This window comes from Rhinoderma darwinii, chromosome 11, assembly GCF_050947455.1.
Source record: "Rhinoderma darwinii isolate aRhiDar2 chromosome 11, aRhiDar2.hap1, whole genome shotgun sequence".
Lineage (NCBI taxonomy): Eukaryota > Metazoa > Chordata > Amphibia > Anura > Rhinodermatidae > Rhinoderma > Rhinoderma darwinii.
Genome location: NC_134697.1, coordinates 15,750,113 through 15,777,222, shown reverse-complemented (window position 1 = coordinate 15,777,222; position 27,110 = coordinate 15,750,113). Strand labels below are relative to the sequence as shown.

The window sequence follows — 27,110 nt, the reverse complement described above, 5'->3', positions numbered from 1 at the left end:
TACAAGTTAGGGAACCACTCTGATATGCTTTGTTCCAGGCTGGGATGAAGCTTGCTGCCGCAGAAACTGTCCCCCCTACTGCTCAGACTGCAATTAAGGCCACGCAAGACTCCATTAAGCCGAAATGGATGGGGCCAAGGACCCTTGTTGGACTTGTGGTTTGTCAAGTCTTACAGAAAAAAAAAAAAAATTACCTATTTTTTAAAGCCTGCCTTATTTTTAATCAGTTATTTTAAAATTTACTGGCTAATTAATAAAGTTTTGGGTGGTTATCGATAGATATCTATGATTTGTATTGCCGGTCTTAAAAAAAAAAAAAAAAAAAAAGATTAAAATCCTCTTTAGGAGCCAGCCAGTTTGATCATCCCATAGGCCGACAGTCTACGGTAAGCTGCCCCTTTGATGTCTTTGGTTATGTTCACACGGGAAACGCTAATGTATATGATGACTTTAACCATAGACCGGATATATGCCAAAAGATTGTCCTTTGGTGTTGTCTGACGGATAGGTTTTTTTTTTTTACAATGGGAATCAATGGCAGATGTACTAAATTATATGGCATACAGTCACATATGTCCAGTTCATATGTTCAGCGTATACATCGGGAGGTTGTCCTGGCAGTGCGAACAGAGCCCTAGGCCTGATGCACACAGCCGGATTCAGGTTCCATAATCACACGGATCCCAAATAGGATACCTATAGAACGCTATGGGCACATAGTATATATTTCATAGAGCGCGAGAATAAAAATTGTGGTATGTTCCAGCATATGCCATATTACATGGGGGAGAATGCCAGCAACAAGTAGACGGCCCACAAATACGAGAACCAAGTACAACAAACCAGCCGTTCTATTGAAAACTATAGTTTAATACAGTTGGACAAAAAAATAAAAAATGCATGCCAGTGGCTCACATGCAGCATTTCAATATTCAAAAAACCCCCAAATCTATGAAAGGTCCAAGTTCACAATAAGGGTATGTTCACACGCAGTGTTTTCAGACGTAATTCGGGCGTTTTACGCCCCTAATACGCCTACAAACATCTGCCCATTGCTTTCAATGGGAATTACGATGTTCTGTTCCCAAGAGCCTTTATTTTACGCGTCGCTTTCAAAATACGGCGCGTAAAATGACGGCTCGTCAAAAGAAGTGCATGTCACTTCTTGGGATGTTTTTGGAGGCGTTTTTCATTGACTCCATTGAAAAACTGCTCCAAAAATGGCCGTAAAATACGCCGTGAAAAACGCGTGTTGCTACAAAAAAAGTCTGAAAATCAGGAGCTGTTTTCGCCTGAATACAGCTCTGTATTTTCAGACGTTTTTAGTCACTATGTGTGAACATACCCTTCGGGTTAATGGGCCGGCAAAAATCAGTGCTACAAAAAGTGGTTTAGTTGAGTTTTGCAGCGGCTGTAGGTTCCAATAAATAAAAAATAGTAAATCTAGAATAGCCAAAACAGGAAACGGTCATTGTAATTTTTACTTGCCGTTTTCCACCAATTGACGTCAACGAGGAAAATACAGCCACAAACCCCAGGGATAGGGTATGCCATGGTTAGAAAACCCCCATAGGAGTGCTTATGGTGGTGCTATATGTGGTCAGCCAGCTTCCCCTAAACCAACATGGCACCAGCTAACATTTTAGGGATACACTTTTTTGGGAACGATGTTACCAGAAGTTTTGGATTGGTCGGTTAACTACAGGATTGACAGCACTATGTACTTCTACTAAACTCAACACGGCTGCCAACAGGTTGCTAAGTGACGGCGCACAACATTAGATATGACATACTATTAACCATTGTATCACCAGAAGTAAAGGGCGAAACCACACGACCTGAACAAGTAATGCTCCCGAGCCAAAGTCTACCCATCAATCGTTCATTGGCTGGATAGCAATGGAGGTTATATAATAATAATCTTCATCATCTAGAAACCTATTGTCACCTTGAAGCCGCTATCTACAGTCACATATCAAGTTCCGGGAATGATATGTAAACAATCTCGCACACGTACACAAAATCATAGACGTTAGATACAAATCCAGACCTCAGCTAATTCAACTTCAGTTCTCTTCTAGAACACGAGGACAGCACACATACTCAAGAGCGGTCATACAAGTGATCCCTTGTGGGGCTGTGAGGGCATGCAGAATATATGGGCCTAGCTATAGAGAAAAAAGGGTCTCCTGCAATGTGCAAAACTCAATGCCCCAGTTCTAAGGAAAGACCGCAATCTTAGGCTGGGTACACACCTGCATTGGTGTGTTCCGTTGTTCTGCTCCGACAGAGGAGCAGAACAAGGGAATGACAACCAACGATTCCGTTGCACACCGGTTGCCGACAGAACCCATTGGACTTTAATGGGTTCCGTCGGGGTGTCTGTGATTTCACCGGACACAATAGCGCAGCATGCTGCGCTATGGTCTCCCCTAAACTCCCGCAAAACCTGCTGGATCCGCCACCGAGGCACCTAACTGAGCCCCCGACCCAGCTGTGAACATAGCCTTAAAGGGTAACTAAACTTTCAAAAACACTGAGTGACATGTCATACGTTTTGATCGGTGGGGGTCCGAGCACTGAGACCCCCCCACTGATTGCTAAAACGAGCAGCAGAAGCGCTCAGGTCAGCACCGTGCTGTGCTGTTTTTTTTCTCTGATCAGCTTTTCCTCGGAAAGCCAAGCAAGCGGTGTACAGGCTCAAAGACTTTCTATTCAACCCATACACTGCCCCGAGGAAAACTCATCAGAAACTAAGTGGCACAGCCCTCACTCGAGCGCTCCTGCCGTTTCATTTTAGCAATTGGTGGGGGTCTCAGTGCCCAGACCACCACCGATCAAGACTTCTGACATGTCAAAACTTTTTGGGAAAGTTTAAGTACACAATTTAAGGCTTTTACACACATGTATTATGGGAACAATAACGCACCTGTATTACGCTCGTGTGAAACCGGCCTGAGGCTCTACTCACATCACATTCCTGGTCTATAGTAAAAGTTTATATTTTTGCCTACAATGTACGGCTACATTCACATACGCCAGTGTCTCTTGGCATACTTTGGAGGACCCAGCTAGGTTTGCCCTTTGCTCTAGTTAATACAATCCAGTTAGGCCCCATGAACACGACCATAGATTTTGTCCGTAATTACGGACCCATTCATTTCTATTGCCCACGGACACCTTCCCATATATTTAGAAAGGCTCCGCAAAAGATAGAACATATCCTATTTTTCGCTTTTTACAGACCGTGCTCCCATACTTTGTGGGCCGTGCTCTCATATAAATGCGGGTGGCTGTCCGCAGCCATCAGAGTGCCAGTAATCACGGGCCTTGATTAAGGGAACGGTCGTGTGCAGGGGGCCTTAGCCGGGACTCTCTATTAGCCAGAGCAGAAGACATGGTTAGTCATTGAAGGCAGCCCACTAATTTCGATAGCGCTAGCGCTGTGTTAAGGTATGTTCACACGCGCTATTTTCGGACGTTTTTAAAGCCGAAAAAAAAATTGGAAGCAGAACGCCTCCAAACATCTGCCCATTGATTGCAATGGGAAAAACTGCGTTCTTTTTTCCGACGGGCCGTTTTGTAAAACGCAGCGTAAAAAAACGGCCACGAAAAAGTGCAGGTCACTTCTTAGGACGTTTTTGGAGCCTTGTTTCATTAGCTATTGAAAACAGCTCTAAAAACGGCCATAAAAAACGCAGCGCAAATCCCTGAAACAGCTCTGTATTTTCTGACGTTTTTGGTTAAGCGTGTGAACATACCCTAAGGGTATGTTCACTCGCCCTATTTACGGACGTAATTCAGGCGTTTTTCGCTTGGAATTACGGCCTTAAAAACGGCTCCAAACATCTGCCCATTGAAATCAATGGGTCTTACGATGTTCTGTGCAGACGGGCCTTTTTTTTTTTTTTTTTACGTGCCGCTGTCAAAAGACGGCGCGTAAAAAGACGGCCACCTCAAAGAAGTGCATGTCACTTCTTGGGACGTAATTGGAGCAGTTTTTCATTGAAAAACAGCTCCAATTACGTCCGTAATGGACGCCGCGAAAAACTCGTGCACTTGTCAAAACGTCTGAAAATCAGGAGCCGTTTTTGCCTGAAAACAGCTCCGTAATTTCAGATGTATTTTACGTTTGCGTGTGAAGATACCCTAAGAGTTCATTTTTTCTCAGGGGGAAAGGAGGAGTTGCTAGTGGCTTCCATAGCCATAATTTTTTTACGTCAATCCATCCTTTATAACCTATGTTATCTCCGAACAGCCCTTGGGTGAAAGTCACTCAGTTAGGTAAGCGGTCATTAGATCCCACTAGCATATATTGAATGTCTACTAGGTGGCGAGAGACGTCATCAAATGGACATTTACTGGTTGAGAATTTCAGTTCTCAGACATACTTATCTTACACAACTCGCCTGGAGGCATACATGGGTCCTTGAGCAACACTCACTTTTGGCCGCCTGTCTATCCCACAAGCGTAGAGAAGGTTTATCTGTATTTTCCCCCGAGCTTAGCGGGCCCTGTCATTTGCCTGCTGCAGACACCGGCCCAGACCCAATCCCTTGCGGAGCATATCATGAAGCGTGTTTGACCACTTAAATGTATAAGCCGAATTTGCCTCCAAGGTTGTGTTACACCATCTTCGGCTTCGTTCACATATCCGTTCCGTCTGAAGAGAGCCCTGACTGAGGCTTCGTTCACATCTGCGCTAGGGTCCCGTTCCTTCTGAGCTTTGTCGGAACGACAGGAACCCTTGCACAACTGAGACAACCCGAAACCATTGGGACTGGATCAGTCACCATTGAAATCAATGGTGATGGAAACGGGAACCTATGGTTTCCATTTGGCTCAGGCAGGGCTCTATTCTAATGGAAACCTCCGACGGAACGTCAGAATAGAGCCCGAACGGATATGTGAACGAAGCCTTACCTGGGCAGAGAAAGAACAGTGGATTTTTTTTCAACAGGGTCCACAATCATTGATAGTACACAGACAGGTTTTGTATGGTTGGCTAAGTGGAAATCAATGGCTCCATGGGGGGCCCTGCTAAACTTCAGGATGGCTGTACCTTTAATGGGGTTTTCCCACAAATAACTTCTATGGCAAATCAGACATGTCAGTGGGAATCTCTCGCTTGTAGGTTTCGGAAGCTCCATTTTTATACATGGTGTGTACTGACCGTCTCCATGTAACTTATACAACTTAGGGCCTGTTCACATGGAGATTTTTGCAGGCCGATAATTCTGCATGGAAAAATCAGCTCCAGTTTTTTAAATGGTTTTGCACCACACCCATTTTTTGCCGCGATTTTTTTTCAATTTCTTTGAGACAAAATTGAATAACCGCGCGCGTTTTTTTAGCCAAAACGCGTGCATCTCCGTTTCCCATTAATTTCAATGGAGTTTGAGGCGGAAAACGCCTCAAGAGAGAAGAGACATGCCCTTTTTCCCCACGAGCGTTTTTTTTGCTCGCTGGAAAAAAATAAAAAAATAAAAACATCAATGGGAGTCAATTTCGGCGTTTTTTTGCAGCAAAAAAACTAAGTGTGAACAGGGCCAAAGTACGTTTCACGAAGCTACCGACACACATGGAGGTTCTCAGAACAATTGATACACGAGATAAAGTAGTAATCATGCGGGAAGAGGTTTTTCTAGACTGTCAAAAACCCCATTGAAGAACACTACGTCAGTCTTTCCCCAGCCAACGATGGCTGATAAGGAGTAGTAGCAGGCTTCAACTGCAGTTAAAATATACTTTAGATTTGGTGTTACTTTAACAGCAAAGAATTACGTCCAATGGAAAAACAGCAAAATGGTAAGGAGAGTTGTAATATAATAAATTCTCAGCTGCATTTTTAATTCTTATAAGGCCAGGATCACACAAAGTTTTGGTGCAGTTTTTTTGAGCCAAACACAGAAGTGGACACAAAAGAAATAAGATGTATCAGTCTTTTCTTTATACCTTTCCTTCCTTTTGGATCCACTTATGGATTTAGCTAAAGAAAACTGCCCCAAAAACGTGTGTGTGTGAGATCTTGGCCTTATTTTAGAAGACCAACTATTGATCGCTTTATTAATACACTTTGGAACAAAAATGATGACAGCTCCACAGAACTAAAACCATAGTACAGTATACACCGCTCATGTCCCTGAGAGTTATTACATAAAAACATGTTGCAATTCGTTTCATAAAACCTGAACTTCCTGATACAATGTAGCAAAAAAGCTTTCAGGAAAGGGGCAACTATAACCTCTCCCTAGCACATCGCCCCCCAGTGGACGCTGGTATGAATTGCAGGCACATGGTGAAATACTACATACCTGCTCTCTTGCGAGTGTTTGTAGAGGCCCTGGACTGGGATCTCTGGTTCTCAGCCCTCGGTCTCCCCATGCAGCCTCCCATGGCCGGACTGTGGTCAGTAAATCCCCATGCACAGGTCACTCCAGTCGTATTCCAATGCTTTCAGCACGATCAATCACAATTAACCTTGGGAGCAGCTCCAGACAGGCAGCTATTTACTTCCAGCACACAGAATCTCCCCAAACTTTTCCCTTCTCCATGTCACTTCTGCATGCAATTTCCTGCCTTACCCTCTGCCAGCATGCAGGAAGTGCAGCACCTTGGGCAGAGCCTGGCAGCAGCACTAGGCATTGAGGAGGGCACCACCAAGTCTTTATAATCTTGCAAACATGTCCTGAGAACCTTCAGCAAAGTGGCTTGCAGCTTCCTTGCTTCACTAGTCATAGGGGAGGGGTGGTCACCCAGTCCAGATCAGCACAGACCAGTCCCTTCCTGCATACCACAGCCTTCTGCTTGTTTGCAAATAAAGAGCTTGTGTTATTTGTTTGTTGGGAAATATTTTTTTTTTTTAAAAGAAGGATCCACCTCCCACTCCTCCCCATTCAGGTGAGCATGTGACACAGCCACTCAGCTTTTCCTGCCCTCTCCTCCACTTTGCATTCAGGTTAACCCCTGCAGCACTGGCCCCATGCTGCTGCCTGATAAGATCTCCTGCTGTGCTCTGAGAATTTTTATTTTATCTCCCTGCAGCAACCAACCCACCCACCCTCCCCCCCTCCCCTGTCCTCCTGCTGTGTTTACTCCTATTCATCTAATCCTCTGGCTAAGGAATCTTCTGCAGTAATCTAGGGTCAGCGATCCCCTGCCCCCTACACATAATACCAGGCCAAGGGGGCACAGGGTCCTGCTGGGGAAGTCTTGTGTTTTAATTAGATTAAAAGAAAGCTCATGTATTCTCCCTGGAACACAGGGCGACTTGTATTGTGGTTTCAGCAGATTGCAATCTCTGCTGGGCTGACTGTTAAATAAAAGTTATTTTCGGGATAAGCATCTGCAGAGGTAGCCTGGTGCTGACGCAGGAGGTTTCATTGGGTTGTTATCAGTACATGCCCATATAGTGTGAGGTCATTTTATATTGGTTTTTGTGGTGTAACTGGCCTCACCCTATGCAACCACCGCCTCGGCTGAGGAGGTATTTTTAGGTTGACGTGCCGCTTGCAGCCTTTTCCGTGTTCCAGATTTATAATCTCAAGTGAAACTTTGTATATCCGCCTTGTGACTGACGCTATAGGGGCACAGTATTGTAATAAAAAAAAAAATGCTATAATATTTGCTATTTTTGGGGTCCAAAAACAATAAAAATATATAAAAATAAAAAAATCACAAAAAAAACCTAGCTCATGCCACAGTGCAGGTTTAGAGGGGGAATCCCACTAATAATGATTTATTAGGCCTCATTCACACTTGCATATTTTGATCAGTATTTTGCAACAGTATTTGTAAGGCCCCATGCACACGACCGTGCCCGTAATCACAGGCTACGATTGCGGGCACGGCCGGTAAAATACGAAAAATAAAACATGCTCCATAATTCCCAGCACGGTTCTTCGGCACGGACACCCATCCGTAGCGCTACGGAAAGTGTACGCAATGAATAGAACCAAATGGGCCCATAAAACCGCGGACCGTGGTACGGTCTGCGGTTTTACAGTCGTGTGCATGGGGCCAGAAAGTGTAATGGAAATATTTGAACCTCTTTCATGTTTTGGACCCACTCCTGATTTCAGTTTACAAATTCTGATGCAAAATACTGACCAAAATACGCAAATGTAAATTAGGCCTAGGGACGGTTTCACGTGGCTGTAATTTATAAACTGTATTACGCCTGCAACACCCAGACCCTCTGCAGTTCTACTAAACCAAATTTAGCTCACCCGAGGGTCTAGGTGTTTGTCAGATTACAGACATGCTCTTAGTACTACTCTATACCATACACTGTCCAGCCATAACATTAAAATCACCTTCCTAATATTGTGTAGATTCTCCTCGTGTATACAGAACAAGTGTGTGGAATTGTAGTAAATGGGGCAGAGCTGCAATACCAGACACAGCCCATGGACAAGAGTGGCACTGTTTCTGGAGAAGAAAATCCCAGACAACTCCTTTTTTAAAGAGGACCTGTCACCTCTCCTGACACATCTATTTTAGTAAATAATTGTATTCCATGAAATAACTATTATGGATAATATTTTCTTAGAATTATGCGGTGTGCTATTCCTCTTCTATTCCTCCTAGAAATATATGAATAAATTGACAAGTGGGTGTTACCAGTTTGGGGGGGGGGTGTCTCTACACAGACTGACACTGTCGAATCAGTGCTGGTAGAGTGAGACAGTGTAGGGACACGCCCCTTTGACAAGGAGAAAGTGTTACACCAGTTGTCAATTTATTCATAAATTTCTAGGAGGAATAACAGGGGAATGGTACAATACAGAGTTGTAAGAAAATGTGTTCCAGAATTGTTATATTATATGAAATACAAGTATGTAATACACTAGACATGTCAGGAAAGGTGACTGGTCCTCTTTAAAGGGGTTGTCCTGGTTCAGAGCTGTTTTTATACTGATGACCTATCCACAGGATAGGTCATCAGTATATGATCGGTGGGGGTCTGACACCCAGGCCCCGCACCGATCAGCTTTTCCGGGTACCAGAAATTATGCAGTGGTCGGTGAATAGGAGCAGAGCTGCTGCAACCCAATACGGCCGCTATACAGTGGTTGGAGCCTTCTTCTTCCAGCACTGACCACTGCCTGGAGGCACCCGGAACAGCTTATCGGTGCGGGATCCAGGTGTCGGGCCCCCACCGATCATATACTGATGACCTGTCATGTGGATAGGTCATCAGTATGAAAAACAGCCCCCTGCCTGAACAACTGTTTTAAGTAATAAATCTTTAGATACACTAATTTCACTGTTTGATAAACATTAAAACAAAACAAGTTTATAGATAAATAACATAGTCTCCTATGGCATGTAATACACAGCGGGATCATGCAGGGTATTCTCCTGGCAGATCTCTCTCATGGGTCCAGCAAAACAACAAGACTTGAAAATCCAGAGATGTAAAATAAAGAAAAAGATCTCCCCAATCACAACCACATGAAATAACACGGGCTACAGAAATATATTATACTAATAAATGCAACCAGGATCTACCCACAATCTTATGTCTATGGGTCCATTCCAAGTGGTGGCATTGAAAGAAACAAGGATCCAACATGATGAATTTCTTCTGCCTAATCGTTTGGTCCCCCTGTGATAAGTAGTGCCAGAGGTGTCTGGCGGTCGCTTATCTTCCCCTGCCCTATTGAGATATCATTAACACAATGGCCCACATGAGCCGGGTTAACGCCATGGCGCACACTTAGTAAGTAGTATATGCCAGAGATTGCCGTACGCTGTGCCGCTAAAATGCCACAAGTGATGAGGTGCCACATTTTAGCAGTAAAATTTACGACTTTTCTAGTTGTTGGTCAAATTTGGCAGGTGACAAAAGATGGAGATGAAATTTAGGCCGTATTAATCGTGGTATAGGAGAAAATGTCGCAAATTTTGGCACAAAGATTTAATTTTCTCACTGTCGGAACGCTAAAAATGTGCCAAATATAGTACGATTGTTATAACCTTCAATGCTAAACTTCTAGCCCTGTTTTAAATGCTGACATAGTATCCGCTATTACTATCTCTTTGGGCATTCCATAGTTTGACTACTCTAACTGTAAAGAACCCTTAATTTTATTGATTGTTCAAACGTCTTTTTATGCTTTAGTATTAACATTACCCTTCACTGGAAATAAGCGGCCAATCTCTGAAAAACTGCCCCATTACCCTTCCTCCACCTAATGTTACAGTAGTCAAAAGAAGCAAGAGAGACTTTGATCCAGCGCTGATGGTATGTAAAAGGAATCGGAGTTCCAATTTTATTTTATTTAAAACTTTCACATTTTCAATATGCAAGAAAGGGGTGAATCGCATTGATCGTTTGCCTACGTGTTTCAGACACCTCCTGAGTCCTTAATCATGCCATGATTTCATTCCACACTTGGGCAGAAATATCAGATCACCTAATATTTTAAATGTGTCCTAATTTGTTAAGAAAAGAATCATAAATGTGTGACACTTGTGATTATAAGTAGTCCTGACGTTGAGCTGGCCATAGCAACCATTGCAATTAAAAAACCTATTAGGCCGTATTCACACAGTGCAGTTTTGATGCAGTTTTGCAGTCCTTTTTCCCCCAAAAAAAGAATAGGATTATGTATTTTGTATTTGTCTACTCTCCCAGATTGTCTAGGGGACAGCTCTCACACTACTAACTGGGGGGATCTTACTGATTTTGGATTTATATTGACTTAAATGGCGGTTGTATAAATGTGTACGTAGTGAGCTCCCCCTGATGGCGGCTGCGTTAGGCAGGATTTTAGCGTTTTATTTTGTGGTTGTGTTTATGGAAACAGTCTGCTGGTACTATTTATCCGTCAACACTTCTCGCACTGTTTATAGAGGGGCACTGGCGCTGAGGAAGACACTTGGGCTGCCATTTTTGGGCCTAGTCTGTACATGTGGGTGCGGTTACATAGAAAAAAATAATTCTGCATCTCGCATTGATAGTCTCCCCCAAAATAATTCTTCAAAGTATGCTCGGTTTAAGATCCACTTCAGTTTTCGATTAAATAAAAAACCCAAAAACTGCATTGTGTGAACCAGGACATATTAGGTGCAATGGGGACTATTTTACTCATAGAACGTTGTTCCATTGCAGAAAAATGGCAGCAACCTTTTAAGGCCTTATTCACACGAACGTGTATTATGTCCGTGCTACCCTCGTGGAAATCACGCACGTCGCACGGACTTATGTAAGTCAATGGGGCCGTTCAGACAGTCAGTGATTTTCACGCAGTGTATGTCCGCTGCGTAAAACTCACGACATGTCCTATACTTGCCCATGTTTCACGCAGCACACACCACTTGAAGTCAACGGGTACGTGCAAATAGCGCGCGGCACACGGAAGCACTTCCGGGTGACGCGCGTGATTCGCGCTACAGTTGTTAAAGAAGTGAAGGGAAACATAAAAGCCCCTCCTTCTTTACTATTTCGTAACATAAAAACAGAGTGTCATAATGATGCCGGCTGCGCGAAAATCACGCAGCCGCGCACCATAAACAGATGCCACACTGAACTTTTGCGAGCGCAAAACGCAGCGTTTTTTGCGCGCGCAAAACTGACACGTTAGTGTGAATAAGGCCTAATAATCACCTCAATCTGTGTCTCTCCAGCTGATGCAAAACTCCAACTCCCATCATGCCCCTCCCCGCAAGTTGTCAGTGCATGATGGAAGTTGGAGTTTTGCAACAGCTGGAGAGACACAGTCTGGGGGACGCTGTCCGACATGGTGAATGCAGCCACAATACCTTAAATAATGATGATTTTTATTACAGTTCATAATAGGATGAAGGTGTGAGGGGATAACATTTGTGTTAGGCCGAATTCAGACGAGCGTATATCTCGTCCGTGTGATGGCCGTTAAAACAACGGCCGCCACACAGACGCGTGTAATTCACTAGGGCCATTCACATGACCGTTGTTTCAATGGACCGTGTGAGGGGTTCGCGGAGAAATAGGACATATCCTATTTTCTTCCGTTTTCACGGATCTCGCGATAGACTCAAGTCTATGGGGATCTGTGAAAACGGGACCCGCACGGGTGCAATTCGAACGTGTGAATCTGGCCAGTCCTGGAGTTATTTAAAGGACGATTAGGCTGGGTTAACACAACCTATTTTCAGACGTAAACGAGGCGTATTATGCCTCGTTTTACGTCTGAAAATACGGCTACAATACGTCGGCAAACATCTGCCCATTCATTTGAATGGGTTTGCCGACGTACTGTGCCGACAACCTGTAATTTACGCGTCGTCGTTTGACAGCTGTCAAACGACGACGCGTAAAATGACTGCCTCGGCAAAGAAGTGCAGGACACTTATATACATTATATGCGGGACACTTATATACATTATATGCGGGACACTTATATACATTATATGCAGGACACTTATATACATTATATGCAGGACACTTATATACATTATATGCAGGACACTTATATACATTATATGCAGGACACTTATATACATTATATGCAGGACACTTCTATACATTATATGCGGGACACTTATATACATTCCATGCGGGACACTTATATACATTATATGCAGGACACTTCTTTGCAACGTAATTTGAGCCGTTCTTCATTGAAGTCAATGAAGAACAGCTCAAGATTACGAGCGTCACAGACGCCTCGCATAATACGAGGAGGAGCTTTTACGTCTGAAACGAGGCAGCTGTTTTCTCCTGAAAACAGTCTGTCTTTTCAGACGTAAAAGAAAGTTCTCGTGTGCACATACCCTTAAACAAAGGAGGTGAATGATCCACAAATGAAAGAGATGTCTCTGAGGCTTCAACGCATCATTTGCGAAGCCACACGTCCTCCCTGTTTCGCTTGTATGGCTTTCTGTGAGCAAAATGAATAACAAATGGTGAAATTAATCACTAGTTATCCACGTGAAGGGAATCAGTCACTTCCAGCTCCAAGGTTTGCATTTGCTATAGACTGCGATTTCTCATCCATTACCGGGATTAGTCGTCCATAATAAGTGCAATATAGTCTAATAAGGGGTTAATTAAAGTTGTTTATTTAAAGATTTGGGCGTATTTGTGGTGGGACAATACGTCGGAAATTTCTGAAACGGACCTCAAAGGGGTGCGTGGCTTATGCAAATATGTTCAAAAATGGGAGTTCTTGGGAGGTTTTGTGGGCAATCTTGAGTGGATCGGGGATGGGCTTAAAAATTTCTCAACAATATGGATTCATATATTAAGAAGTATGTGATAAATTGCCCCTATTCATCCCAGGTAGAGTGCGTATATTGATGTATATGGTAATTAGAATCCACACCAGGTCTCCATAATCTGCTCCAGGCAGTGGAGGCGTATCATGAATCTCCTGGGCCCCAAAGTAAAATCTATAACAGAGCGCCAACCTACCATGTGTCACGTATAATACTACTGAGTACTGTCATCTTATGTGGCAGAGGCACCACAGCCTAGATGCGACTGGCCCCCTTTAACTATGCCCCTGCCTGAGGAGCGTATATGTGTTGCCATCAGAATCTCTCAGAAATGCAGCCTCAGGCTTCGAGCCAATAAATTCTAGAAATTCTACCTCAGAATAGAAAAAAAAGTGTGTCTTAGTGACATGTCAGAAGTTTTGATCGGTGGGGGTCTGAGCACTGAGACCCCCACGGATTGCTAAAATGAAGCGGCAGCAGTGCTCGGGTGAGCGCTGAGCCGCTTCGTTTCTGAACAGCTGTTCTTGGAAAGCCAAGGTAACGGTGTACGGGTTTATAGACTTTCTATTGAGTCCATACACCGTTACATCGGCTTTCTGAGAGAAGTCGATCAGAAATCACCCGATCGCTTCTGCTGCTTCATTTTAGCGATCGGTCTGGGTTTCAGTGCTCGGACCCCCACCGATCAAAACTTCTGACATGTCACTATGACATGTCAGAAGTTTTTTGAAAGCTTAGTTACCCTTTAAAAATGTTTTTCACATTTACACTACAGGGGCTTTCTTCCATTTTCATCCGGTAGGTAAAGGGAAGCTCTGGTAAAAATTGATTATAAGTAATTTTTTTGAATATATTTATAGATACATTTATGTTTATACATTATTTTAATACAGTGTATATGGAAGAATTGCAGTGAGGAACAATGTCTGAGCGTCTTTTTAAGGCCAGGTTCGCAACACTTTTGGTAATTTGAAATGTCGGCCAGCAACTCCCATTTAGGAAATGTACACTTTCAGGTTTTTTTGCATCCAGTTGTATTAAAAAAAAAAAATGGTGGACTATGCTTTTTAATACAGTTGAAGTAAAGTGTAGCGTGCGAGCGAGCGGGTGACCGGAGGAGCGATGGGAAAGAGGAAAGGCGTTGGCCCACAATTTTATCAGCCGGCTCTCAGTGTGGATCACGATGGCCAACAGGCCTTCCCTTTCTCTCAGGGCCCGCTCACAGCTAGTGATGAGGGGGTTTGCACTGGTTACTGGCAGTCTCTTGATTATCCCCCGTGTTTGCTCCTGTCCTGATGGTGTTTTGGGGTATCCTAGGTGTTATGGGTGCAAAATAAGACCGGAGGCTGGAGTGTGGCAGTTTACAGGCTCAGCTCGCGGCACAATTTACTGAAGTTTTCAACATAACATGGCGGTTACTTTCTTCCATATGACATCGAGGCACATTTCTTACTATAGACTCGATCCTTATGATACGATGAAGCGCCAAATGCAGGAGCGAGGGGCCCCTCTCTCTCTGCTCTCCTTGGGGCTTCCTACCCCTGTCAATTCAGGGGGACGATAAGATATCTGTCGATGAATGCATGAATACATGTATAGGTGACGGATGGGACTCACCAACTTGATAAGGTGACATTGCTCACTGTCCACAGGGCTTGACTATGGCCTGATGATGTAGGCAGCCGGTCTCTGGATCCTAGATGGGGTACGACTCTCCCCCTCTACCAACCGACTAACTGCCACTGGACCCCCTCTATATCCTAAGCTCCTCCCACCTTCTGGAAACTTCCCAGTCTAAGCCCCTCCTGCATAGGTTGTAACTTCACATTTGTTATTTTAAAGTGACAGTACCTAAAAGTGCAAAAATGTCATAAAATACATTTACAACACATTATCTCACAAGTAATGTTTTGGGGGACATTACAAAAGGTATACCAATGTATACCGTTCAAATATATACCAAAAGAACACTGTTTTGGCATACGTCCGGCTAATTAAAGTTTATGGGCACGTTAAGCGTATATGTCGGGAATTTTTACACAAAACATTGACCCCAAATGTGGTGTAAACCTAGCCTAAAATGTTTTTTTACTGCCATAGAAAATCTGCGATCAGCCGACAAACGTGCGTTCTGTTCTCCCAATCATCGGTCCGTGTAAAAGGTCCTATAGGGCCAATGCACACAATGCGTATTAAGTGTGGATTTGCCGCGTGTATTTTCATGTGGCAAATCCGCAGCGTAATACAGTACCAGCAAAGTAAATGAGATTTCATGAAATCTCATCTACACGGTGCATATATTTTTCTGCACGTATTTTAAAATCCGCAGCGTCAATTTATCCTGCATTTCCGCTTGCGAATTGTATCTGACTAGTTGTAAAAAAAACCGCACCAAAATGCTGCAGCATAAAACCTGCACCTATTTCCGCTTCAAAATATAAAAACCGCACCTAAAAAGGCACCATTAGGGTTTACGCAACGTGTGAACTCAGCCTTAGGGCAGATACACACGAACGTTGCGTTTTTGCGCGCGCAAACAACGCTGCGTTTTGCGCGCGCAAAAACCATTTGACAGCTGCGTGTGTCATCCGTGTCTGATGCGCGGCTGCGTGATTTTCGCGCAGCCGCCATCATAGAGATGAGGCTAGTCGACGCCCGTCACTGTCCAAGGTGCTGAAAGAGCTAACTGATCGGCAGTAACTCTTTCAGCACCCTCGACAGTGAATGCCGAACACAATATCGCAAAACCTGTAGAAAAAAAAGAAAAAGTTCGTACTTACCGAGAACTTCCCGGCCGTTGCCTTGGTGACGCGTCCTTGGTGACGTGTCCTTGGTGACGCGCCTCTCTTGACATCGGGCCCCACCTCCCTGGATGACGCGCCAATCCATGTGACCGCTGCAGCCTGTGCTTGGCCTGTGATTGACTGGAGCTGTCACTTGGACTGAATTGTCATCCCGGGAGGTCAGACTGGAGGAAGAAGCCGGGAGTTAGCGGTAAGTCAGAACTTCGTTTTTTTTCCTACAGGTTCATGTATATTGGGATCGGAAGTCACTGTCCATGGTGCTGAAACAGTTTAACTCTTTCAGCACCATGGACAGTGACTATCTCCTGACGTCGCGTACCGATAATTTTTTTGCCGGGTTCGGCCAAAACGAGTTCGGCCGAACCCGGTGAAGTTCGGTTCGCTTGTCCGGCTTCGCTCATCGCAAAGACACTCCGTTTGGATGTTCGGAAACAGAAAAGCACTTGGTGCTTTTCTGTTTTTAGTCATCCTTTTCACTGCTGCTGCGCGAATCACGCTCGTCCCACGGAAGTGCTTCCGTGTGGTGCGCGTGATTTTCACGCACCCATTGACTTCAATGGGTGCGTGATGCGCGAAATACGCAGAGTTATTGAACCTGTCGCGCTTTTTGCGCAGCAAACGCTGCGCAAAAAGCACGGACTGTCTGTACTGCCCCATAGACTTGTATTGGTCCATGCGTGCCGCGTGAAAACCACGCGGCCCGCACGGACCGAATACACACGCTCGTGTGAATCCCCCCTTAGTCTCTTAGACATTATAAATATTGCAAAAAAAAAACACTAATGCAATTTTATTTGGTCCATTAATATAAGGAGGATAAAAAGGACAGCGTAGTAGGTTGGACACTCGGCGTATCTAAGCCATTAAGATTTTTTTATCTATCTATCTATCTATCTATCTATCTATCTATCTATCTATCTATCTATCTATCTATCTATCTATCTATCTATCTATCTATCTATCCAATCTAGACATTTTTGATACAGGTGTCTGTTTGTATCTATCGATCTATCTAAAAGTTTGAACACCACATTCCAACAAAATGAAACAAAACGTGTATACGGGTGCAAGAACGCCTGTGACTGCAAATTTATACAGCACACATGAAAATGGCGACAACACACTGCGAACACTAATGCCACCTAAGCCACTAAATATAAATAAATATGCATTACTGCTGAACCTAATTACAATAGGGAGGTCCTTAGTGCACATTTTAATCAAATTGTGTGAGCACACCTGCCAGGACAAGGCATCCTCTATGAGGTGGGAACCTACGCTGCACATACACCCAGAACTGGGACTAAACCTACATATTCTTGGGGATGGTAGGAACCAGCATTAAACTAATTAAAATCACCCAGGGCAGAATGGGAGGAGTGCAAGATCAAAAAATGGAGGCAGTCACTAACCCTACATATATGAATCACATAAACACAAAAGTTTAAACAGCACATTCCAAGAAAATGAAACAAAACATGTATGCAGGTGCAAGAACGTCTGTGACTGCAAATTTATACAGCACACAAGAAAATGGCGACAGCACACTGCGAACACGTGGCAGGTGGGCTCACACAATTTGATCAAAATGTGCACTAAGAACCTATTGTAAGTAGATTTAGCAGTAATGCATATTTATTTATCTTTAGTGGCTTAGGTGGCATTAGTGTTCACAGTGTGTGGTCACCATTTTCTTGTGTGTAGTATAAATCTATCTATCTATCTATCTATCTATCTATCTATCTATCTATCTATCTATCTATCTATCTATCTATCTATCTATCTATCTATCTATCTATCTATCTATCTATCTATCTATCTATCTTATCTATCTGTTAAGGATCTGCCAGGCACAGCTTCTGTGTCTACGCCCATAGGTAATCAGTCTGCACCTGCTTCTATGTCTGTGAGACTGACTCCATCTTCCACCACTCAGGATGGCAGGCTTAGGAGTGGGAGAGCCTATCACAGCCTGGCCAGACGGAGCTAGCTCCCGCCCTCTGTCTATTTATACCTGCCTTTCCTGTTCCTCCTTGCTTGTGATTCTTCTCGTTTGGTTTCCTGGCCCTGCTGCAGCTTCTGAACTATTTGACCCAGCTTCATATTGACCCTGGCTTACTGACTACTCTCCTGATCTGCGTTTGGTACCTCGTACACTCCTGGTTTGACTCGGCTTGTTCACTACTCTTCTGCTCTGCGTTTGGTACCTCCTACACTCCTGGTTTGACTCGGCTCGTTCACCACTCTTGTTGCTCACGGTGTTGCCGTGGGCAACTGCCCCTTTCCCTTGCTTCTGTGTACCCTTGTCTGTTTTTCTGTCGTGCACTTATTGAGCGTAGGGACCGTCGCCCAGTTGTACCCCGTCGCCTAGGGCGGGTCGTTGCAAGTAGGCAGGGACTGAGTGGCGGGTAGATTAGGGCTCACTTGTCTGTTTCCCTACCCCCATCATTACATAATCACAAGCCAATTTACCTAGTCTACCCTGGTCCCTCACACTACTATGGACCCCCTTGAGACCCTGGCTCAGCAAATGCAGGGTCTCTCCCTACAGGTCCAGGCCCTGGCTCAGAGGGTCAACCAGCCTGATGCTACCATGGTAGTGCCCCTCACCTCACCTCTTGAACCCCACCTCAAGTTGCCTGACCGGTTCTCAGGGGACCGGAAGACTTTTCTCTCCTTTCGGGAGAGTTGTAGGCTCTATTTTCGCTTAAAGCCCCACTCCTCAGGTTCTGAGAGCCAGCGGGTGGGTATAATTATGTCCCGGCTCCAGGAAGGGCCCCAAGAATGGGCCTTCTCCTTTGCTCCTGATGCCCCTGAACTTTCCTCCGTTGATCTTTTCTTTTCTGCTCTCGGACTCATTTATGACGAGACTGACAGGACTGCCTTTGCCGAGAGTCAGCTGGTGACCTTACGTCAGGGTAAGAGACCTGTTGAGGAGTATTGCTCTGACTTTAGGAAGTGGTGCGTAGCTTCTCGGTGGAATGACCCTGCCTTAAGGTGCCAGTTTAGGTTGGGTCTGTTGAACGGCCCTGAAAGACCTGCTAGTTAGCTATCCCTCTTCTGACTCCCTAGACCAGGTTATGGCTTTAGCGGTACAACTTGACCGACGCCTCAGGGAACGACAACTTGAACATTTTTGTGTTTTCTCCTCTGACTCCCCCATGATGCCTCCCGAGGTTCCGTTGCTTCGTTCTTCCACGGAAGACTCGGAGGTACCTATGCAACTCGGGGCCTCCGTGTCCCCCCAACAACGTAGAGAGTTCCGCAGGAAGAATGGTCTCTGCTTCTATTGTGGGGATGACAAGCATCAAGTGAACACCTGTTCTAGGCGTAACAATAAGCAGCCGGAAAACTTCCGCGCCTAAGTAATCATCGGGGAGGTCACTTGGGCGCACAGGTATTTCCCGTAAATATGAAACGTAATAAAATCTTGCTTCCCTTTCAGGTCTCTTTTGGTGCCTTTGTGGATTCAGTGTCTTCTGCTAATATCATGTCTGTGGAATTTGCTATGTCTCTAGCTATGCCTTTGATTGATTTGCCTAAACCTGTCCCGGTAGTGGGTATCGACTCCACTCCTCTTGCTAATGGTTATTTTACACAGCATACCCCTGTTTTTGAACTCCTTGTTGGCTCCATGCATTTGGAGCAGTGCTCTGTACTCTTGATGCAGGGATTATCGTCCGATTTGGTTTTAGGCCTTCCCTGGTTGCAGTTGCATAATTCCACGTTTGACTGGAATACTGGGGATCTTACCAAATGGGGTAATGAATGCTTGACGTCATGTTTTTCTGTTAATTCTATTTCTCCCCCTGAGGAGGTGAACACGCTACCTGAGTTTGTTCAGGACTTCGCTGATGTTTTCTCTAAGGAGGCCTCCGAAGTGTTACCTCCTCATAGAGAATACGATTGCGCTATCGATTTGGTACCATGAGCTAAGCTCCCTAAGGGTAGGATATTTAATCTCTCTTGTCCCGAACGTGAAGCCATGAGAGAGTATATCCAGGAATGCCTGGCCAAGGGTTACATTCGCCCCTCTACTTCTCCGGTAGGTGCTTGCTTCTTCTTCGTAGGGAAGAAGGATGGTGGTCTTAGGCCATGCATTGACTACCGTAACTTGAATAAGGTCACTGTAAGGAACCAGTATCCCCTTCCTTTGATTCCTGATCTCTTTAATCAGGTTCAGGGGGCCCAATGGTTCTCTAAGTTTGATCTACGTGGGGCATATAACCTTATCCGCATCAAAGAGGGGGATGAGTTGAAGACTGCGTTTAACACGCCCGAAGGGCATTTCGAATACCTCGTCATGCCCTTTGGGTTGTGTAATGCTCCTGCGGTCTTCCAGAATTTCATAAATGTGATTTTAAGAGATTACCTGGGGGTATTTCTTGTAGTGTACCTTGATGACATACTTGTGTTTACCAAGGACTGGTCCTCCCACATTGAGCATGTCAGGAAGGTGCTCCAGGTCCTTCGGGAAAATAAACTGTTTGCGAAGACCGAAAAATGTGTGTTTGGGGGGCAGGAGATACCATTTTTGGGTCAAATCCTCACTCCTCATGAATTCCACATGGACCCCGCCAAGGTCCAGGCTGTGGCGGAATGGGTCCAACCTGCCTCACTGAAGGCGTTACAGTGCTTCTTGGGGTTCGCTAATTATTACAGGAGATTTATTGCTAATTTCTCGGTCATCGCTAAGCCTCTTAGGGATCTCACTCGCAAGGGTGCTGATCTCCTCCGCTGGCCTCCTGAGGCTGTCCAGGCTTTTGAGGTCCTTAAGAAGTGCTTTATCTCGGCCCCGCTGCTGGTTCAGTGCAACCAAATGGAGCCATTTATCGTGGAGGTTGACGCGTCCGAGGTGGGAGTGGGGTCTGTCTTGTCCCAGGGTACCAGGTCCCTCACCCATCTCCGTCCCTGTGCCTACTTCTCCAGGAAGTTTTCGCCCACTGAGAGTAACTATGATATTGGCAACCGCGAACTCTTAGCCATTAAATGGGCATTTGAAGAGTGGCGCCACTTCCTGGAGGGGGCTAGGCACCAGGTAACGGTCCTTACCGACCACAAGAATCTGGTTTTCTTAGAATCTGCCCGGAGGCTAAACCCGAGACAAGCTCGATGGGCGTTATTTTTTACCAGATTCAACTTTTTGGTTACCTATAGGGCTGGGTCTAAAAATATTAAGGCTGATGCACTGTCGCGTAGCTTCATGGCCAGCCCTCCTTCGGAGGAAGATCCTGCTTGTATTTTGCCTCCAGGTATAATCATTTCCTCTATTGATTCTGATTTAGTCTCTGAAATTGCTGCTGATCAAGGTTCAGCTCCCGGGAACCTTCCTGAGAACAAGCTGTTTGTTCCCCTGCAATTCAAGCTAAGGGTACTCAGGGAAAATCATGACTCCGCACTATCTGGTCATCCAGGCATCCTGGGTACCAAGCACCTCATTGCCAGAAACTATTGGTGGCCTGGCTTGCCTAAAGACGTTAAGGCCTACGTCGCCGCTTGTGAGGTTTGTGCTAGGTCCAAGACTCCCAAGTCCCGACCAGCGGGCTTACTACGTTCTTTGCCCATTCCCCAGAGACCTTGGACCCATATCTCCATGGATTTTATCACCGATTTGCCTCCATCTCAAGGCAAGTCGGTGGTGTGGGTTGTAGTAGACCGCTTCAGTAAGATGTGCCCCTTTGTGCCCCTCAAGAAACTACCCAATGCTAAGACGTTAGCTACCTTGTTTGTCAAACACATCCTGCGTCTCCATGGGGTCCCTGTCAATATTGTTTCTGACAGAGGGGTACAATTTGTTTCTTTGTTTTGGAGAGCCTTCTGTAAAAAGTTGGAGATTGATCTGTCCTTCTCCTCTGCCTTCCATCCTGAAACTAATGGCCAAACTGAGAGGACTAATCAGTCTCTAGAACAATATTTAAGGTGTTTTATCTCTGACTGTAAATATGATTGGGTCTCATTCATTCCTCTCGCCGAATTTTCCCTTAATAACCGGGTCAGTAACCCGTCAGGGGTCTCCCCCTTTTTCTGTAATTTTGGGTTTAATCCACGGTTCACCTCCGTTTCACCTGGTAGTTCCAACAATCCCGAGGTAGAGGTCGTTCATCGGGAACTGTGCACAGTCTGGGCCCAGGTTCAGAAGAACCTAGAGGCGTCCCAGAGCATACAAAAAACTCAGGCAGATAGAAGACGTTCTGATAACCCCTTGTTTATGGTCGGGGATCTGGTGTGGCTATCGTCTAAGAACTTGCGCCTTAAAGTCCCGTCCAAGAAGTTTGCTCCCCGGTTTATAGGGCCGTACAAGGTCATTGAAGTCCTCAATCCTGTCTCCTTCCGACTGGAGTTGCCCCCATCTTTTCGAGTTCACGACGTCTTTCATGCCTCCCTCCTTAAACGCTGCTCCCCGTCCTTGGCTCCCTCGAGGAAACCTCCTGTCCCCGTTCTCACCCCTGAGGGGGTAGAATTCGAGGTGGCCAAGATTGTGGACAGCAAGATAGTCCAAGGCTCCCTCCAGTACCTGGTCCATTGGAGAGGATACGGGCCTGAGGAGAGGACTTGGGTACCCGCCCGGGATGTTCACGCTGGGGTATTGGTCAGCAGGTTCCACCTTCGTTTCCCCAATAAACCAGGTCCATCTAGAAAGGGTCCGGTGGCCCCTCATAAAAGGGGGGGTACTGTTAAGGATCTGCCAGGCACAGCTTCTGTGTCTACGCCCATAGGTAATCAGTCTGCACCTGCTTCTATGTCTGTGAGACTGACTCCATCTTCCACCACTCAGGATGGCAGGCTTAGGAGTGGGAGAGCCTATCACAGCCTGGCCAGACGGAGCTAGCTCCCGCCCTCTGTCTATTTATGCCTGCCTTTGCTGTTCCTCCTTGCTTGTGATTCTTCTCGTTTGGTTTCCTGGCCCTGCTGCAGCTTCTTGAACTATTTGACCCTGCTTCATATTGACCCTGGCTTACTGACTACTCTCCTGATCTGCGTTTGGTACCTCGTACACTCCTGGTTTGACTCGGCTTGTTCACTACTCTTCTGCTCTGCGTTTGGTACCTCGTACATTCCTGGTTTGACTCGGCTCGTTCACCACTCTTGTTGCTCACGGTGTTGCCGTGGGCAACTGCCCCTTTTCCCTTGCTTCTGTGTACCCTTGTCTGTTTGTCTGTCGTGCACTTATTGAGCGTAGGGACCGTCGCCCAGTTGTACCCCGTCGCCTAGGGCGGGTCGTTGCAAGTAGGCAGGGACTGAGTGGCGGGTAGATTAGGGCTCACTTGTCTGTTTCCCTACCCCCATCATTACACTATCTATCTATCTATCTATCTATCTATCTATCTATCTATCTATCTATCTATCTATCTATCTATCTATCTATCTATCTATCTCTATCTCATATCTAGTGCAGGGGCATTGGAGCTTCAAGGTTTCTCTTTGACATATAAAAGATAGAATATAAAATACATATAATAAAATGTCCTCACCTATTCACAAAACAAATACATATAATTTATAGAGCATTTCAAACAATGTTTGCCACCGAGCTGTACAAGACTCCTGAATAAAAAAATTTGGAACACGTGGCAGGTGGGCTCACACAATTTGATCAAAATGTGCACTAAGAACCTATTGTAAGTAGATTTAGCAGTAATGCATATTTATTTATATTTAGTGGCTTAGGTGGCATTAGTGTTCACAGTGTGTGGTCACCATTTTCTTGTGTGCTGTATAAATCTATCTCTCTAATATCTATCTATCTATCTATCTATCTATCTATCTATCTATCTATCTATCTATCTATCTATCTATCTATCTATCTATCTATCTATCTTTCTCATATCTAGTGCAGGGGCATTGGAGCTTCAAGGTTTCACTTTGACATATAAAAGATAGAATATAAAATACATATAATAAAATGTCCTCACCTATTCACAAAACAAATACATATAATTTATAGAGCATTTCAAACAATGTTTGCCACCGAGCTATACAAGACTCCTGAATAAAAAAAATTCCGTCTGGTTATAATCATCCATTCCTGGATGCTGAATAGTTTGGCTAAGTTCTTTTTCAGGAATCTGTAAAACTGGGGTGACAACCCTTGTGTAATTACCCAGGCTTCCCAGGTAACTACAGCTCCCACCAAGGTAGTCACCCAGCTTTTTAAGAATTCAGAGTGGCAAATCTGGGTATTTATTCAGCGTTGTATGCGTAGTCATGTAGTTGTCATTCAATTTTTCCAGAAACAGAAATAACTAAGGCAGTGTTCACACTGCGCATGCAGTATATGTTCGGCCCATGGATTGGGAAAGCTACCGGCGCATACTCTGAACATATCCATTTTTATTTAAAATTTTTTGGCTTTTTTTTGACGGGTGTCACTGCATGGCATAGAGATATGTCAGGGCTTTACGTTTGGCGTGTACGCGAGGAGACACTACTTAAAGCTTAAACGTGATGTGAACAGAGCCTTAAAAATGGCTGAATACATTCTTTCTAGAACAGAACTGGTAAGATGGATCTGAATAAATCTGGGGTCAGTCCAGCCATGTAAAGTGCTGATCTGCCAGCAAAGCAGACCTGTAAGCCTATCCAGTTACCATTAAGCTGAGTGCATTGTCTATTTTTATCAGCTCCTTAGTGCCTGGATCAGTGGCTTTTAATTATACACTACCTGCTCATGCCGTCAGCTTCTCGTAAAAGCAGTGAACAGTTTTATATAAATGTAAAATGTCATCGCTATAACTATCTGTACTATGTAAAGCAAACACAAGAATTACACTTTATGATGAAAATTCAGATTATGCGTCGGGTTTTAGGTCTTTATAACATCCCAACATTTAACTCTAAAGATTTCCCATCCAAACTACCCAGCCAGGCTACTGTTATAGGGGGCGCTACAGACTACACAACCAGATTACTAATATAGGGGGGCGGTCCAGACTACGCAGCTAGACTACTGTTACAGGGGGTGGTCCAGATTACACAGCCAGACTGCTGTTACAGGGGGAGGTCTACACTACACAACCAGACTCCTGTTATAGGGGGCGCTCCAGACTTTACAACCAGACTGCTGTTACAGGGGGAGGTCTACACTACACAACCAGACTCCTGTTATAGGGGGCGCTCCAGACTTTACAACCAGACTGCTGTTACAGGGGGATGTCCAGACTACACAACCGGTCTGCTGTTATAGGGAGAACTCCAGGTTACACAGCCAGATTGCTGATATAGGGGGCGGTCCAGACTACACAGCTAGACTACTGTTACAGGGGAGGTCTACACTACACAACTAGACTGCTGTTATTGGGAAAACTCTAGATTACACAGCCAGACTGCTGATATAGGGGTAGGCCTAGAATACACAACCAGACTGGTGTTATAGTGGACACTCCAGACTTTGCAGCCAGACCGGTGTTATTGGGGACGCTCCAGACTACACAGCCAGACTACTGTTTTAGGGGGTGCTCCAAACTACACAACCAGACTGCTGTTATAGGGGGTGCTGCAGACCACACAGCTAGACTGTTGTTATAGGGGGCGCTCTAGACTACAGAGCAGACTGCTGTTATAGGAGGAGGTCCAGACTACACAGCCAGACTACTGTTATAGGGGGCGCTCTAATCTACACAGCCAGACTGTTGTTATAGGGGGCGCTCTAGACTACTCATCCAGAATACTGTTATAGGAGGTGCTTCAGACTACACAACCAGACTGCTGTTATAGGAGTAGATCCAGACTACACAGCCAGACACCTGCTATAGGGGGAGCTCAAGACCACATTGCCAAACTGTTGTTATAGGGGGTGCTCCAGACTACACAGCCAGACTGCTGTTTATAGGGGGGAGGTCTAGACTACACAGTCAGACTGCTGTTATAGGGGGGAGGTCTAGACTACACAGCCAGACTGCTTCTAACACTGATGAAGATATATTTACATAGTTAGTACAGTTGAAAAAATACATATGTCCATCAAGTTTAACCAAGAAGTGGTGGAGGGTGTAGATAAAGAGAAGGGCAAGGGGTAAACTTTAGCACTTTGTTTACGTTTATTGATCCATAAGAAGGTAAAAAAAACAAAAACCCAACAACATAAGGTATTAACCAACCAGCCCTAAAAAGGTAAAATTTCCTTCCTGCCTGAAGTGTTGATCAGACTTGATCAATATTCAAACAATCATTCTATACATTGACATAGGCGCTTATATTTTTTTTGTTCTAAAAAATGATCTAAACCGTTTTTGGAGCCATGTACTGTTCCTGCTGTGACCTCCTGCGGTCGGCTATTCCATAGATTCACAGTTCTTATGGTAAAGCTGGAGATTGAACCCTTTTTTCTCCAGACGGAGGGCGTGCCCCCTTGCCTTTTGAGGGGATTTTACATGGAACAGGATTTCACCATATTTGTTGTACGGGCCATTTCTATATTTATGTAAGTTAATCATGTCCCCCCTTAGTCGTCTCTTTTCAAGACTAAATAAATGCAATTCTTTTAATCTTTCCTCATATCTCCATGCCCTTAATTATTTTCGTTGCTGTTCGTTGTATTTTTTTTAAATTTCAGGGCATCCTTTCTCTAAAATGGTGCCCAGAACTGAACTGCATATTCTAGATGAGGCTCCGCTAAGGCTTTATAAAGTGGTAATATTATTATATCCCTGTTCTGGGAGTCCATGCCTCTTTTAATACACGACAGTATTCTGCCGGCCTTAGAAGCAGCAGATTAACATTGTGCTGTTATTTAGTCTATTATCTACAAGTACACCCAGATCCTTCTCAAAAAGTGACTCTCCCAGTTTTACTCCCCCTCGGACATATGATGCATGCAGATCATTAGTACCCAGAAGCTTAAAGGGACAACTGATAACAGGATAGGTCATCAGTATATGATCGGTGGGAGTCCGACACACGCAGTGAACCCTGGGGTCACCACTACCAGGGACCCAGGGGCGTAGCCAGTGGCGTAACTACCGCGGTAGCAGCAGTAGCGGCTGCTACGGGGCCCGGGGCTTGAGGGGGCCCGGTGGCGCCGCTAGCAGCCGTTATGGCTACTACAGCGGTAGCGTCGCTACTGTGGGGCCCGCGACGCCGAGCCTTACACAGGCCCTCTCA

The 27,110-nt window shown here is 45.0% G+C and overlaps 1 protein-coding gene across 2 annotated transcripts in view; it reads right to left on the bottom strand.

Annotated features, from left to right (window-relative positions):
* Positions 1-14,965, bottom strand: part of UBTD1 (ubiquitin domain containing 1) — a 53,144-nt gene extending 38,179 nt beyond the window's left edge. Inside the window, exon 1 of one of the 2 annotated variants that reach the window (XM_075842357.1) lies at positions 14,824-14,965. In XM_075842357.1, the coding sequence (XP_075698472.1) occupies positions 14,824-14,842 (19 nt within the window). In that variant the 5' untranslated portion in view covers positions 14,843-14,965. Of the gene's footprint in view, positions 1-6,314; positions 6,955-14,823 lie in introns of those variants that run through there. The other variant, XM_075842356.1, reaches the window with a different exon arrangement.
* Between the last annotated feature and the right edge of the window lie 12,145 nt (positions 14,966-27,110).